Source organism: Cyanistes caeruleus, chromosome 4 (assembly GCF_971803275.1).
Source record: "Cyanistes caeruleus chromosome 4, bCyaCae1.hap1.1, whole genome shotgun sequence".
NCBI classification, from domain to species: domain Eukaryota; kingdom Metazoa; phylum Chordata; class Aves; order Passeriformes; family Paridae; genus Cyanistes; species Cyanistes caeruleus.
Window position 1 is genome coordinate 30,702,020 of NC_141704.1, and position 14,536 is coordinate 30,716,555.

General features: G+C 42.8%; 1 protein-coding gene and 1 long non-coding RNA gene across 4 annotated transcripts in view; one reads left to right on the top strand and one right to left on the bottom strand.

Annotated features, from left to right (window-relative positions):
* LOC111935709 (uncharacterized) lies at positions 1 to 11,793 on the bottom strand. Of its 2 annotated transcripts, XR_015286372.1 has the most exons (4): positions 11,730 to 11,793; positions 11,507 to 11,640; positions 1,438 to 1,521; positions 1 to 207 (listed from the first exon to the last, which is right to left on the bottom strand). It is a non-coding gene; the product is annotated as an uncharacterized LOC111935709 (long non-coding RNA). The 2 variants fall into 2 exon arrangements; XR_002867811.2 differs by lacking the exons at positions 1 to 207; positions 1,438 to 1,521 and adding an exon at positions 6,695 to 10,622.
* Positions 3,732 to 14,536, top strand: part of ISX (intestine specific homeobox) — a 23,988-nt gene continuing 13,183 nt past the window's right edge. The window contains exons 1-2 of one of the 2 annotated variants that reach the window (XM_023936203.2): positions 3,732 to 4,156; positions 11,471 to 11,713. In XM_023936203.2, coding sequence (XP_023791971.2) covers positions 3,829 to 4,156; positions 11,471 to 11,713 — 571 coding nt within the window. In that variant the 5' untranslated portion in view covers positions 3,732 to 3,828. The remainder of the gene's footprint in view (positions 4,157 to 11,470; positions 11,714 to 14,536) is intronic. The other variant, XM_023936196.2, reaches the window with a different exon arrangement.

A 14,536-nucleotide genomic window follows, 5' to 3' on the forward strand; every position in this document is an offset into this window, starting at 1 on the left:
TGATTTTAAGTCTATGCATCCAGAATTTTTCACTTTCTGAAATTCTTTAATTTATAAACCTCAGGGGTTGTGTGGTCCTCTAGATTTGCCTGGCACAGAGAGGTTGAGTTGAGAAAATCAACATGGCATGATTTTGCTCTAGACAGCCGCCTTCTGCTCTAACGGGTTGCCTTCAGAGCCCAGCAGTCCCAGAGGAAGATGTGTTTCCTGCCTCAAGGAATTTACAGACTAAATTAGATGGGTAGCACAATAATTGTAACAAATGAGAGTCATCTGCATTTCCAGGTCAAGCAGAAATATAAAAATATCCCCAAACTACCCTGCAAAAGCCAGCATATTTCATCTTGGCAGAAAAATAACTTCTTCATTCTCCGGTAATTTAAAAGTAAATAATTTCTTGTTTTGAACTTAAATAATTTGTTACATTTCAGCAACTCAATCATTTAAGAAAGAGGGTCAACTGAACTGTTTTAATTTTCAAAATGTTCATTTGCATTTCAAGGGTCTATTTTTTGCCACTCATCTTTATTTTAACATAATACAAAGCAAAGAAATTCTGAGTGAGCAGTCATTCCAAAGACAGTATTTAATCTCTTTTTTTAGTTAATGAAATTGTATTTAACACTATTTTTCTATTTCTGTATTAAAAATAGTAAAATGTTCTAGTCTTTTGGTACTACTTAAACATTTTGATATCAAACCTGCCTTTTGTTCTAAAGAAACTTCTGTACACAAAACATGGGATTTATGCATCATTACACTGCTGCTTTCTAATCCCCTTTCAAGAGTTGTCACTTATTTATCCTATTTCCTACTTTAGTGCTTGTTTTGTTTTCCTATATAGAAGAACAAAAATATATTTCTCAGTTGGCATTGCCTTCAGTTTTAATAAAAAAGTACAATACAATCAGACAGAACAAAAATAAAGCCTTCACAAGGACACTTTCAAGTTGTAAATTTGCATGTGAGCATCTAATTTAAGTACACACAGAAAATCAACTTGTCACTGCAAGCAGCAGGGAGGTTTAAAGTTGCAGACTGAGACAGACTAGTTATACAAACATGCACAATTTGATTTTTTGACATGGGACTACAGAATCATCTCAGCAGGTGTCTGCACAGAACAAGCTGGTGGCAGTGGAGACAGGCAGTGAAGACACTCTGAGTATGGGGTAATGCTGAATTCACTCGTGACCATAGAATAAAAATACTTATTCTATTCTGAGATGGAAGGTTGGAGTCTGCCTGTCTCAACTCTCTTTACTTCAAGAATTTTTTAACATGAATGCACATGTATTTCTGCCAGAAGGCTAAGTTTTTCCTTTTCAAAACTGTGGGTGTTTAACTCAGCAAAAATGGAGCTGGGGCAAGGAAGAGGGACGAGAGGCATATTTTTTGCCCTGAGAGTCTCTAGGCGAATTTACTCAGCTATTTTACCCAAAGATATGGGTCCTCTCATGAGGAGTACTGGAACCTATCAGACTTTCCAGTGAAATCCTCTTCTTCCTCCTCCTCCTGCCCCTGCAGCAAGAAATCAACCTCATGAACACCTAGGTTTTAGTAACCAACCAAAGTTTTCCATTGCAAAGGAAAATGTGGCCTTGTTTAATTTAATAATTGAAGCAGAGAAATCCATAGGCTTCACTACAGCACCTATATAGATCCTTTGGAAAAATGGACAGCAGGGGAGGCTTAAAAAACAGATGTCCCTAGACCTGTTTTTCCTGTGCCTGAAACTAACAGGTAAAAGGGAGCACAGTAAACATCAGAGAGTTCAGCCACTGTAATATATACTAAATTAATACAGTGAAGGCTGGGTCAAGGACTCTCAACTTGAGGCATCTGGGAAGTAAGATTTGAAGCCATTGCTTTATAGGAAGCCAGAAAGCAAGAAGAGTGGTCCCCTTTTTACTTCCTCAGGCAAACAGAGTAGGGAAAGTGGGGTGATTGTAAATTAATGTACCAGGTTTCTCCTTGTGCTTTTTTATGGGTTTTGAATCAGGAATCACAAGGAAAAAAGGGAAAGCTCGTTATTAAATAGGCAGTTTTAATCCAGGGTATGGATTCAGAGCACCTTTCTTTCCCTTCTCTCTGCACACAGGCAGCACACTCACCTGTTCTCAGCCCATAAATTACCCACTCTCTCATTCTGCCTAAGCAAAGAAGGGGGACACTTCCCTCTTTGTGCACAGCCAGGATTACAGACCGGCAGCAAAGCTGGAGGGGACAAAGCTTGGCTGGAGAGGCATTCCTCCTCCAGTGCAGGGGATTGAAACGGGAAGATGTTCCCTGCTTGATGGAGAGGGCCACAAGAACTTCTGCACCCACATGACAGCTGCCACCTCATCACACAACCAGGAAGGCACAAGATCCTCCTTTATAGAAACTGCAGAGGGATGCAAAGGGAACAAAGGAAAACATTTCCCAGTCTACCCCACGTGTGTCATCACTGTGAAAAACGTTCACTGTCTATTCCATCTCCTGGGGAGAATTTTGATTCATAAAATAAGATAATTCAATATTCTTCATCATGACTGGCTGCATCATTTTGAACCTCTTCCATTGTTCTTTTCCTCATCACCCCCACTGTTTTTCCAGTATCTAGAATCTGGAAAAAGCCGAAAGCCTTTCATCTTATCAGGTGTGGTTTATTGCCCCCTGGTTACACAGTAATTTTGGTCTCAACTCCATGAAAAGGTCATATGATGGGATATCAGCTCAAGAATTGTCAGTTCGCTGGACAAATAAGGCAAGGACTGCCAATACAATTATAAGAGCCTGATAAGGAAGGCACAGAGAAGAGCCAGCAGGAAAGGGAGAAACGACCATAGCAATTTAAAAGGTGAGGGGCAATCCCAGAAGAACGCAAAATATGCCCCTGCGGGGAGGGAGAGGTAAGGAAGGTATCTAACCACATTCTCCCCAAAATAAAAATTAACAAGAAGGTAGAAGTGGGTCAGGAGAGGAATCACAGGTATTCACCCTCATTAACCAGGAAATCTCCTGCTGTGCTGGATGCCTAATTGAGAGGCGTAAGCAACTGGCGGGATGATTATCAAGCCACCTTGCCTCATAGCTCAGGATGGAAAGAAAATAATGTTTTCTCTTTAGAAGTGTAGTAGGGGGTAGAGGGCAGTAATTCCTATCTGTACGTGTGTTGGAAGGGCCATCTCTTTTTCTCTGGTCACTGATAAGATGGGATGATGTTGAAAAGCACCTGCTTAGAAATCCAAAGAGTTTTCACAATAGAAGAAAAGAGAATCTGAACCAAAGCTGATGGCTAGAAGGCATGGCTGAAAGAAAACCTGGGAACTGCTGGTGAGGAAGCTTTTCATATGTGACACCTCCTTGCATGCAAGAGAAGTTTACAGGTTGTCTCTCTAGGTAGTAAACGGCCCGAGGGACAAGTATTTGTCCTGCCAATTATTTTCTTAACTCCATAATGGTGCAAATCCAGTGGACTTTTCGCAGGTTGCAGCCTGAAAGCAAAAAAGGAAGATAACTTCCCCACAAACAGGATTTACCAACAAGAGGCAACGCTTCCAGGGGGTTTTCCTCCTGGGTCTGCAAGGAGCACAGCTCCTCCTGGAATGGCCATGCAATTGTCGAGAGCTCCGTGAACCCGACAGGCAGGGGGAATGCTCAGCAGTGGGTGGGGTGGTAAGACTTTTAACCCCGTAGTAGTTTATGTAGTTCTAACACTGCCTTCCCCAGGCTCAGGGAGTGCAGGTCCTGGTCCCAGGGAGATCGGCAGTGAGGAGCAGGGCTGTGTGCTGAGTTGCGGGTCGGCTTTGTTTCTCCTCCCAGCGCTGCCGCAGGTCAGCGGGCATGGGTGGGGAGGGACACGCACTGTGCCAGCCGTGTGTTCCTCGGCGTGCTCCGAGAGCCAGGGCACCACCACAGCGCTCTGTGTGCCACCCTCTGTGCCACCCTCTGTGCCACCCTGTGTGCCATCCTCTGTGCCATTCTGTGTGCCACCCTGTGTGCCACCCTGGCAGGAATATGACGGACCCCCGGGTGTGTGCTGGACAGAGGAAGCCCAGCCTGTCCTTTTCCATTGAGGAAATCTTAAAGAAACCTTCTGCCAGCAGTGTCCTGAGCAGTGAAACCAGACTGAGACCTCCGTCCCTAAAAGCAGGGTCAGGGGTGGCCTTTGGTAAGTACCAGTTATAACTCTTAATGAAAACGCTCCTTGCTTTTTGATCTCTACAGCTGTCGGGTTTAATTGTGTGGAATTTCGATTCTTTAACTTCTGTAGGAATTTGGGATTTGCCTTATCAGGTACAAATCATTCATTATGTATACAGAAATAGTATTTTAAAAATAATTTGCTTTCAACCTCGCGGTAGATCGAACTGGGGGTTTGTACGTTGTAAGGCCCCGGTATCATTGGAGAGGTGAGTATGGAACCTGAAGAGTTATTTCAGGTAGCTCTCTTCAGTGAGGAGTGCTTATTGTAAAAAATACAGCTTCTTTCCTTTTGAAAAACAATTCTCTTGTTATCTGGGAGGGGGGAAAAAAACAGATGAATGCCTGCCATAAGAAGGACAGGTATTCACACTCGGGAAGCCTAAGACTGCTGAAACTTAACAAAATTTTCAGAGTTTCACTTATATCAAGAGTTGACTGTTGTCTGAAATTACAGTCAAATCTCATACCAGCACCCTCTTCTGATAAATCTGACCACTTGCCCTCAAGCAGGAGAAATGATCTGTAAGGGAAATGGTACCTATAGGAGTCTTAGAACCCAATTGCTGGAATAAGAAAGCATTCATGTTTAATAATTTCTTCTTATCATCATGGACACTAGGTTCTTTCATGAGCGAAATAAAAACAGCTAGTAGAAAACTTGCATGACTTTGATCCTAGCAAACCAGCAAGTGCATTAGACTTTTTGACTATAGTTTTCACAGTTTAGTTACTCTGGCCTTGAGTGAACTTTTACCCCCACAGAAATTGTCTCTTTCCTTTCATGAAAGAAAGTACAACATCCAGCATTTTCTGGATTTACTATTTTTTCATCTTTTCAATCTGCATCTTCCATGAAAAAGAAATACTTTATGTATACAAGCAGATCCACTTAAACACAAAATTACCTGTAGTTTTGACACAAAATTTTTCACTCACCTCAAACTCAACTGCTTTCAACAAAGCTTAATACTACACTTTTATTTTTTTATAATATATAGAGATTTTTTTTTTATGGATCAGGACCCCATTTCCCAGGACACTGGATGAACCACTCATTAATAAGGGAGAGAGTCTTTTTCCAAAAGTCTGTTAGTCCAAGAAACTATTTGCCTATGTGCATAGTTTCATCTTTTTTTATGTCCAAACTGGATACCGACCTGGACTGGAAAGAAAACAAGGCCTAACGGAGAGGGAACCTACTTGCTAGTGTAACCGGTTACTGGGGTTGGACTCAGGCACCCTAACCCTGACTCTCAGTCATGCTTTGCCCAAGATTTGGACTTCTTTTTGTTCATCTCTGACACAGGATAACTCGTCTCCTCACCATGTGGCAGTCAGCCCACCACTCACCTCACAGCACTGGGGCTGAATATACCACTGCTGCCTTTGTTCCGGTAACCAGCTTTCCATGGAAACTTGTGTATGGGGAAGAGAGACAGTGTTCTGCTGGTTTATCCCAGAACCATAGGATAACTGGGTTTTGGAGGGAACATCTCCAGGTCATCTGGAGTTACAGCTTCCTGCTCAAAGAAAAAGCTGTTTCAAAGATAAAAACGAGGTTGCTGAAGGCTTTGGCAAGTGTTGCTTGCCTGTTTCGCCACTGGTGCTATTGGAGGACTGGAGCATTTGGAGGTTTCCTTAAGCTGCTTTTGCTGGCTGGAACTGGACCAGCAGTCCTGAAAGAAGCAAGAACTTGGTCGTTTGTCGGGGTGGACAAGGACATGGCTGCTCCTGGTGCAGAGGGGCCCATGTGCTGAAGGAGCACAGGTGCCAGGTTGTGAAGGGGGAGAAATGCTGCTGTGAGCCGTGGCAGTGTGGTTTTGTGGGCTGAAAGTCCTTTCCTGAGGGCCCATGGCAGTCACTTTGTGCCACAGGATCCAAAGTGAGACAAATAACACCACTGAAAATTCAGTCAGTGCTTGTTCACCACATGGGCGACAGAACTGCATTTCAACAACGCAAGAGTGTTCTCTGGGAGCAGAGACAGGATCTTTCTGTATTAAATCTTTTTTCAAAACAATGCATATGTCAAAGCCCAGTTTCACTGTGGTCTTAGCTGAGTGTGTCTTGGCTGCTGCAAGCACAGGGGTCTGACAAATCTGCATGCAGGACATGGTGGGTTCCTGGGACTGCACTACTGCCCTACCAGTGCAGCCTCACCCCAAGTTGCTCCACCTGAGCATACAGTCACTTTTTCATCTTGAAAGCAATGCAGGCAGAACTACCAGGCCTTGCCTTTGGCTTTGCTTCACCAGACAGAGACTGTAGCTGTAGCAAGAGAATATAGTGACTCTTCTCTCCCCTGCTAGAAAGCAAGGCTGGATTCATAAACTTAAGGGAATATAGAATATTAACTAAAGAAAACGGTGTATACACATGAAGATTCACTTAATTGTTACTGGAAGTGGGAAAGCAGGAAAGCTGTAGAAATCTTCCAGAATGTTGTTGTACTTTGTTTTTGATTGATCAAGGAAGCTTAAAAAAAATTAAAACCTTTTCATTATTTGTTTCTTACCTAAGAATGTGGTACCTAAGTTCATTACCCTTTGCTTTCTAAGCAGAACTGTGATTTATTCATATAAATTATATTTATTTCTGAAGCACAATACTCTGTGCTGTACATCTGGGGATAATTGCTGTATTACATCTAAGTCATTCAGCTTCATACCATATAACATTGTCATTAAAAAAATGGTGTAAATAATCAGCCACATCTCGTATGGCTTGGTGCTGGCCAAGGTCAGGGAACTGAAATGAGCTAGGGAACTTGATGAAAATTCCAGGATGGGATACAGATCCAGCTGCTTTCTCATAACAGTTCAGCAGCAGCAAGGAAGTAAGTACAGGTCAGGGTTTAGTTATATCTTACTATGGATTTTAAGAACATTCCCCACAGCACCATATGGTATTTATCTGAGCAAAGCCATGACTCATATGAGAGACAGGAAGATCCATATGGCATCACATAGGCTACTATAGGGCAAATACTGAGGCCAGAAATTACCATCTGATGTAGACAGTCTCAGTACCAAGATCACTCTTGTCCTGAAGTCTAAATCTAGACATTATGAACTGAGGAGATAGGGGAGCAGAAGATGCAGAATGTCAGAAATGGTTGGACTTAGTGGTCTAATGTTTGGACTCAATGACTTTAAAAGTCTTTTCCAACCTATGATTCTAAATAAGGGGTGTAAACCAAGATTCCCAAGAAAACCCATGGGTGCTGGACCAGATGACTCCTAGAAGTTGCTTCTAACAAATTATTCTGAGTCTCTGACAAAAAGGATGTTGTGATGCACAGTGCCAGCACAATCTCCCAAAAAGCTGGGGCTTCATCATGTATGGGAAGATCTCTGGGCCTGACTCCTGAGTTCATATGTTTTTGTGAGTGTAATTCCAGTGGGACTTGGAATAAGGAGTGTGCAGTGTTCTCTGAAGCATTTGGCTTCCTAGTTGCAGTGTTAGTCATAACAGTGTTAGTCATAGGGGAGTTCTCTGCACAAACACAACAGCTAGAGGACGTGGAGCTGCAGTTGTTGAAGCCTGTTGAAATCACTGAAGACTCTTACCAAATCAAAAAACAAATAATGGACAAGAAGACATTTTAGTATGCGGTCTGTGCTTTTCCTCTCAGCCTTTTGTTACAGTGCCTAGAAAGGGTAACTAACCATGGCTTTTGCAAAGAGCACAATTAAACGCCCAGTGTGTGCTGATCTCCTCCCTTGTGCCAGCTCTGTCATTTAAAACACAGAAGAATATCAGGCCTGTTTCAGAAAAAAAAAAAAAATTGTTCTGAAATTCCTGGGAACCTGATGTTAATGTACTTGAAATTGAACATCTGAAGTGATTGTTCATTACTGCCCTGGTTTCTGCTAGTGAGGTTTCACCAACAGGAGATCCTTTATCAAGTCATGGAAAGCTTGGGATAAGAGTGTTACACCTGGGAAATTAATAGTGAAAGCAGTAACAGATACGGTAATTTTGTCATTCTGCTTGTGTTATGCTCCATCATGGTAAGGATATGCAAATTAACAGGAATACAACCACCACTTTACACACAAATGATGATTGTTCACCTTTAGCAACACTCCACCCAGCTTTATCACTAAAGAGGAAACAAACTGAAGGAATCTAACTGAACAGATACCATCTGGCCAATAAGACCAATTCACCCCACCTATTACAAGGAAAACCAATAAATCTGGAAAGCAAAAATAAGGAAAGAAAGAAAAAATATGTAGAAGAAATAGAAAAACAACACAATACAAAGATGCTTTTGTTTCTCAGTGATAGACTCTTCCCTGTTCACAGCCTTAGTAAGAGCCTAAAATCATAAACCTTGTGCCTCCACAGGTCTGTCTCTCTCCAGTGATTACACAAGAAGGCTTAAATGGAACTTAGGTCATCTGAAATAACCTCCTGCTTTCAAAATAAAACCCTACTATCTTGCCTGAAATTGTCCATCCTTTCCTATGCAACTGAAAGTCAAGACAAAAAGACCATTTTGAGCCACAAGTCAAAGTAATTTCTGTTCATGACAGTAACAAGTATCTCGTGTTGCGCTAGGCTGAAATGTCATTGCCTTCCCTGGAGGAAAAAAAAAAGAAAACTACATTCCCTGGAGGAAGTTTTGCCCTGTGTCAGTTCATAGCTATTTTTCAGAGCTCCCTGCTGGAGTCACATGAATGTGTACCCAAAAAAATTCTAGCTGGCCTAAAGAACAACCACTTCAGGCAGTCTCTTTACTTGGTCAGAACAACAAACACCAGAGTAGGTTGCAATGCAAACAAGACTGGGGCTCCTAACTCTCTTCTATGTGCTATAAACTCAGTATCATCTACCTTCAATCTTATCCTCCAGAAAAACTCCTTGATTAATTCAGCCTATCTTTGAGGCTCATACTTCTTTGATCTCAAACAACAGATCTTACCACTCCTTTTCACCAGTTCACAGAGACATTGGCATTTTCCCATCTGCCTAGGACTGTCTTCCATTTCCTCCCTGTTCTTTCTACTTCAGTCTGTAATTGCTCACTGCTGTGCTTATACATAACTTGTGCTCATCACTAGGGTATGTGAGCATCTCAGGGAAAGATTTTGGGGAGGAAAGTTGTATATGAAGAATAAAGACATGAAAAGTCTTCTATAATTTAGGAAATGCTAATGTCATTCTTAGAAAGCTTTAATCACTCCCCATAAGAGCACCTTGCTTAGGTGCCCTTACATTTTTCATTACTGTAGGATATATGCATCATCACCTCTGAAACATATTAATTTTCACAGCATCACATCTGGCAAAGGAGTGCAACTAGTCTTTAATTTAGGGATGGGAGACTGAGATAGAAATCCTGGGCTAAGAACCTATGCCAGTACTGATAGCCTCTGATCATCTGTTATTTAACCCCTGCCTCAAGCTAGTGAACATTCCCAGGTCTGTCCTTCTCCTTTATCCCACAAATATTATTCAAAACTTCACCTGTTTTCTCACCGGAAAACTCAAAGTTAGTTGATACTAAAGGAATAAAATGAGTTCTGTTTTGCACAATGTGCCTCAAACGCAGAGGTGGGCCAGATTTTTAAGGTCCACATGACTGTACACATATAATTGTGTTTAGAAGGTTACTCAAAGATTGGTGATATTTTAAATAGATAACATTTGGACAATTATTCTTCATTGAAATGGAGCTTTGTCTAATGTTTGGAGCTCTTACAACCTCGTTTTCTTCATGGAAGTGTCAACCCTCTATAAAATTCCTATTGTGTGGGCTCTTAGTGAGGGCACAATCAGAATTGGGTACTTTGTCTCCAGATGTTACAATGATCATTGCTCCAAAGCTGCTTCCAAATAGAACTTGTTTGTTTGAGAAAAGAAATCTCTAACAAGTCTAAAAAGTTAGATGTTTTGCCAATCCCAGATGTGACATATATAGATATGATATGATATGATATGATTAATATAATATATTAAAATGCATTAAAAATTAAGAAGTGGAGTCTCTTCCAGTACAGCCTGTAGTAGTTCACACCTGCTACCTTTTAGATATGAGAAGGTAGAGGGGATCACCCACAGGTGCAGCAAACGCCAGAGCCTAGATGTGGGAGACTGCTCAGGGGTGCAGACCATTATAACATTAGGATTTTAATGTTCTTTGGCAAGCATAGCAGACAGACCTGTACTGTTATATTTGTTCCCAGAGCATGCAAACCATGAAACCTAAATTCTCTAATGGGTATGTTATGTTTATGTGTTGCCTTTTACTCTGTCTTTCCAAGCAAAGAAATGCAGGTGGGGAGGAGAACTAGAGAAAATTCCAGGCTTGCCATTAAAGCAGCACAGATACAGATGTCTTGTCTCTGGAGAGTCAACTGAGCCATGATTGCAACTACCAAAGGCAGCACATTGAGCATTCAGCATCAGGGTTTATGGCAAGGCTGTAATATAGAAAAGGGAGGTGAAGTTACCTTAGAGATGGTTTATAGTGTCCATGCTCAAATCTAAGCTAACGTTACAGCTGCACTTCATGGAAATAGGCCAACACATGCTTCTCCTGTTTGGCCTATCAACAAGAGCATGCAGGTGACTTCACAGAGATGAGTTGGCTGTCAGTACCTTCCTAGATATCACCAGTGTCATCTGTCACAGAGGGAAATGTTGACAGCCTGGGCAAAGGCTGCCTTTAGAATTGTCTAAATCAGAGCAGCAGGCAGCCAGATGGAGAAGAAAGGACAGAGGGACCTGAATTGGGGAAGACACTGACTTTTAACCTATTCATTGGCCCATTTTCCTCTAGTGTAGGTGTATCTATAGGGACATTTAAGAAAGGACCAGACTTTTAAAAGCATTTGGCATCCAGCAAATTCCATGGCAATCTTGTTGACAGATTTTCAAAGCAGCTCAATATCCACTTCACTTCCAAGTTCTTCAAGAAAGGCAGCCACTAATTTGGATACTGACAGGGAAGCTGAGATTTCTCCATCTTTGGTTATGTCTCCTTATTTTTACAGTCCTTTTTAAAAATCTCTCATAAGGACCATTGAAAGTTTTAAGGTGGAAGGAAGCAGAGAACAGGCAAAATTTGGGGGTCAAATTCACTGAGATCCTGTGTCTGCAACATGGAGTAATCTTGGCATTGAAGTACAGCACAGAAGGATTAGGGCCATTTAAAATATGATCAGGTTTGAATGTCATAGTATCCAGACCGCTTTTTTCACGCTAACTGGAAGGTGCACTGAACAGTGGCTGCGTTGTTCAAAGCTGTCTTGTGCTGTGTCCTTCACAGATTCCAGCAGCCAGAGACAGTCTGACTGTGGCTTACCTTCAGTCAAAATGCTTCTTCCCACCACATGTGCTGCACCCATGGCCAAAGCAAGGAGAGTTCAGGCAGCTCACTGCAGAAGGCCTACTGCCAACCCAGTGTCCCTCCTGGGTCAGGACACAGGACGTGAATATCTGGAAGGCAAAAGGAAACATGAGGAAGAAGAAGATCAGCTATGTGGTTTCCCAGTGGACCATCCACTTCATGGTGAGTGCCTCCATACCCAGACTTTTCCCTTCAATGCCCCAAAACACAACTGTTATCTTACAAATACGTACATGGCAATAAACAACACACATCACAAATGTTTCCATTGGCTGAGTCACAGTAGATGGTCATAGCTCCTGGCTGAGTCATAGAGACTCATGTCTTCATTCTTCATTCTTGCCATCAGAAGACTGAAGAGCCACTGTTTGAAGTTCCAGCTCAGTCCTACCAACTCTACCAATGTTAATGGTAGGGACTGCTTAGGGTGTTTATTGCCCTCCTGCTCGGGGTGTGAGGAGTTAGCACGTTCTGAGCCTCACTGCCAGGGTTGTGCAATGCCTGTTTCCTGGAGAATGTGCGTTGCACAAGGTGGGGAGAGAGGCTGGTGAATAAGCTGAGTCAGCTCAGTGTGTTCTGTACACCTTGGACCCACTGTACAGGTGATGAAGAGGTCATCAGCAGGCACACCAGCAAACTGGTGATACGCAGTAGATTTGGCAGGATGTGTCAATCTTCAATTCTGGCCATGTTGGTGAATCTGTTAATTTAATTATGAACACTGGTAAACAAGGGTCTGTCTCTTAGCCAAAGCACTAGACAACACAAATATCCTTTTCCAATATGTTGCACAGAGACTTTAGGCTAAGCAGGATATGTGGTACCTGAACAGGACAAGTTCCTAACAGACAGAGGGCAGTTAATTAGCAGCATGTGAGAAGAATTCCTCTAAGTTCTTTGAGTTTGAGGAAAAGTTAATACAGACATTCTTACTACACTCCAGAAAACATGTTTTCAGCAGCAGCAGAAAGGTGTGTTTTGCAGTTTGTTATTATTTACTTGAGGGAAAAGACAGCATTCCATTTAAGTCCATTGAAGATGGCAGATGTGGGGTTACTCAGCTGACTTTCCTGAGATCCACACATCATCCTTGCTCCATACTCTGCAAGCTGGCAGGAGAAACAATACTTTCTATGACACACATTTGAAAGAAAATCCTTGTTTCTGCCACTGCTGCCATGGTATACATGAGTGCTGTGACAAGCTGCTGTCACCTCCTCCAGCACAAGACAGCCATCAGTCGTGATGCAGGGAGAAGCCATGTAAGATAAATGGAAATTTTAGCTTTTTTCTGCCCTATAAGCTGCACACAGCTCATGACAGCAGGGCTAAATCATGTTGCCTCCTCACAGAAGAGTCAGGGCTGTATGTATCTGGCTCTTGGAGTTGCCTCTGAGTATAAAAGTAGAATATTCAGATGTGAGGGAATTTCCAGCCAGGAGGTGGCTATCCTGACTTGGCACTTAGCCTCATTGACCAGCACCGTGGTGGGTACCAGCCTCATCAGTAAAGCAGGGGAGGAAGACTGTAATTACCTTCACAAACCTGAGCCAACCTGAGCAGCCCCCTTCAATAGCAATGTGTATTTTAAAGGCGTTTTAAACAAAATCCCTCTGTTCCCTCATCGCAGTGAGGTTTTGAAGCCAAGCAGAGGTTTAATGATCTGCCATTTTCTAGGCTACTGGTTCCTGCAGCTGCTGAGCCTTTGATAGAAACTGGCTGAAGAAGGAGGGAGAATCCTAAAGCACAGGATTGACATTTTCCCTGTGGTGTGCAAACAATAATGTTTTGGATCCCGTTCATGCACTGTGTCACTCCTAGCAGAGGGCTGGAGGCCTGGGTTTAAAATACTTTCCTGTATCTCAAGTTTCAGCCTCCTTCTTCCACTTTACATTATGGGGGAAGAGCTGGCAGCTCTTTTTCTCCTGCCTCTGGCTGTGGTAGGTATCACCTTTCTCGGACAAAGTCAGCAACAACACCTGCAGGAAGGGTAGACTGCATCATCCCTGGAAGCAGTCTGTAGTCCTGCTGACAGCTCAAGCTGATAGCAAATTAACTTCTGTTTGTGCACCTGTCAGCTGTGGGGTACTTCAGAAATGCTTTTGGCATGGCAGCTACAGGTCAGTTATGGGTCCTGTGAGAAGGCACTTTGGCAGTCTCAAATGCCCATAGTGTATCCATGGAGGTGTCCCCAGCACCTCCCTCACACCCACACCAACGATGCCATTAAGCACTCAGAGGAACAGCACCAGCCTCAGCAGCAGGAGACCTTTCTGATGTGAAAAGACATCAGAAGCCTTTGGCAGGGCATTCCCTCACTTCTCCCTCTCAGCACACGTCTATTGGTGTAAAATTCCTTCACGATTTGAGAGGAAGGGCCCTGGGCTCTATCCAGACACAGACATCTGTTTAGTTGTCAGGGAACAGAAGAAATCAGGCATGCTGTACAATCACCTTGGAGGCAGGAAGGCTGGGCTTTGGTGCTGTTGTGCACAGGAGGAGAAAGGTGAGGAGGAGGCTTCGACAACAGCCTCCTTCATGGGCATTTGGTCTGAGGTAGCAAGAGCACCCCAACTGTGACCCTGAATATGGATTTGGAGCCTATTTCCAGGACATCCTGCAACAATTCCCTAAAATTTTTCTTTTCCTACAAAATGGCTTCTGCCACTAAGCGGTTTAGAAATGCAGTGTCATTTAAGCTAAATAGATTTATGCCCTTATCACAAACCACTTGCAGGAAGCAATGCCTCTTGTACTTTGAACTTAGAGGCTGCATTGTAAGCAAAAAAAGAAGAGCCCTCATATGCTAGAGACATGCTGACACTGGCATTTAGTTTTGCTAAACCCTTATTTGAATTTGGGTGCCTTCATTCTGAATGCTGTATGCTTTCACCTGTGGCCTTCTGCATGAAAAGCTCAGAAGAGCCTTTTCAGAAAACCTGGATTCTTAGAAAGCAGCATTGAAAAAGCCCATTTTAGAAGGAG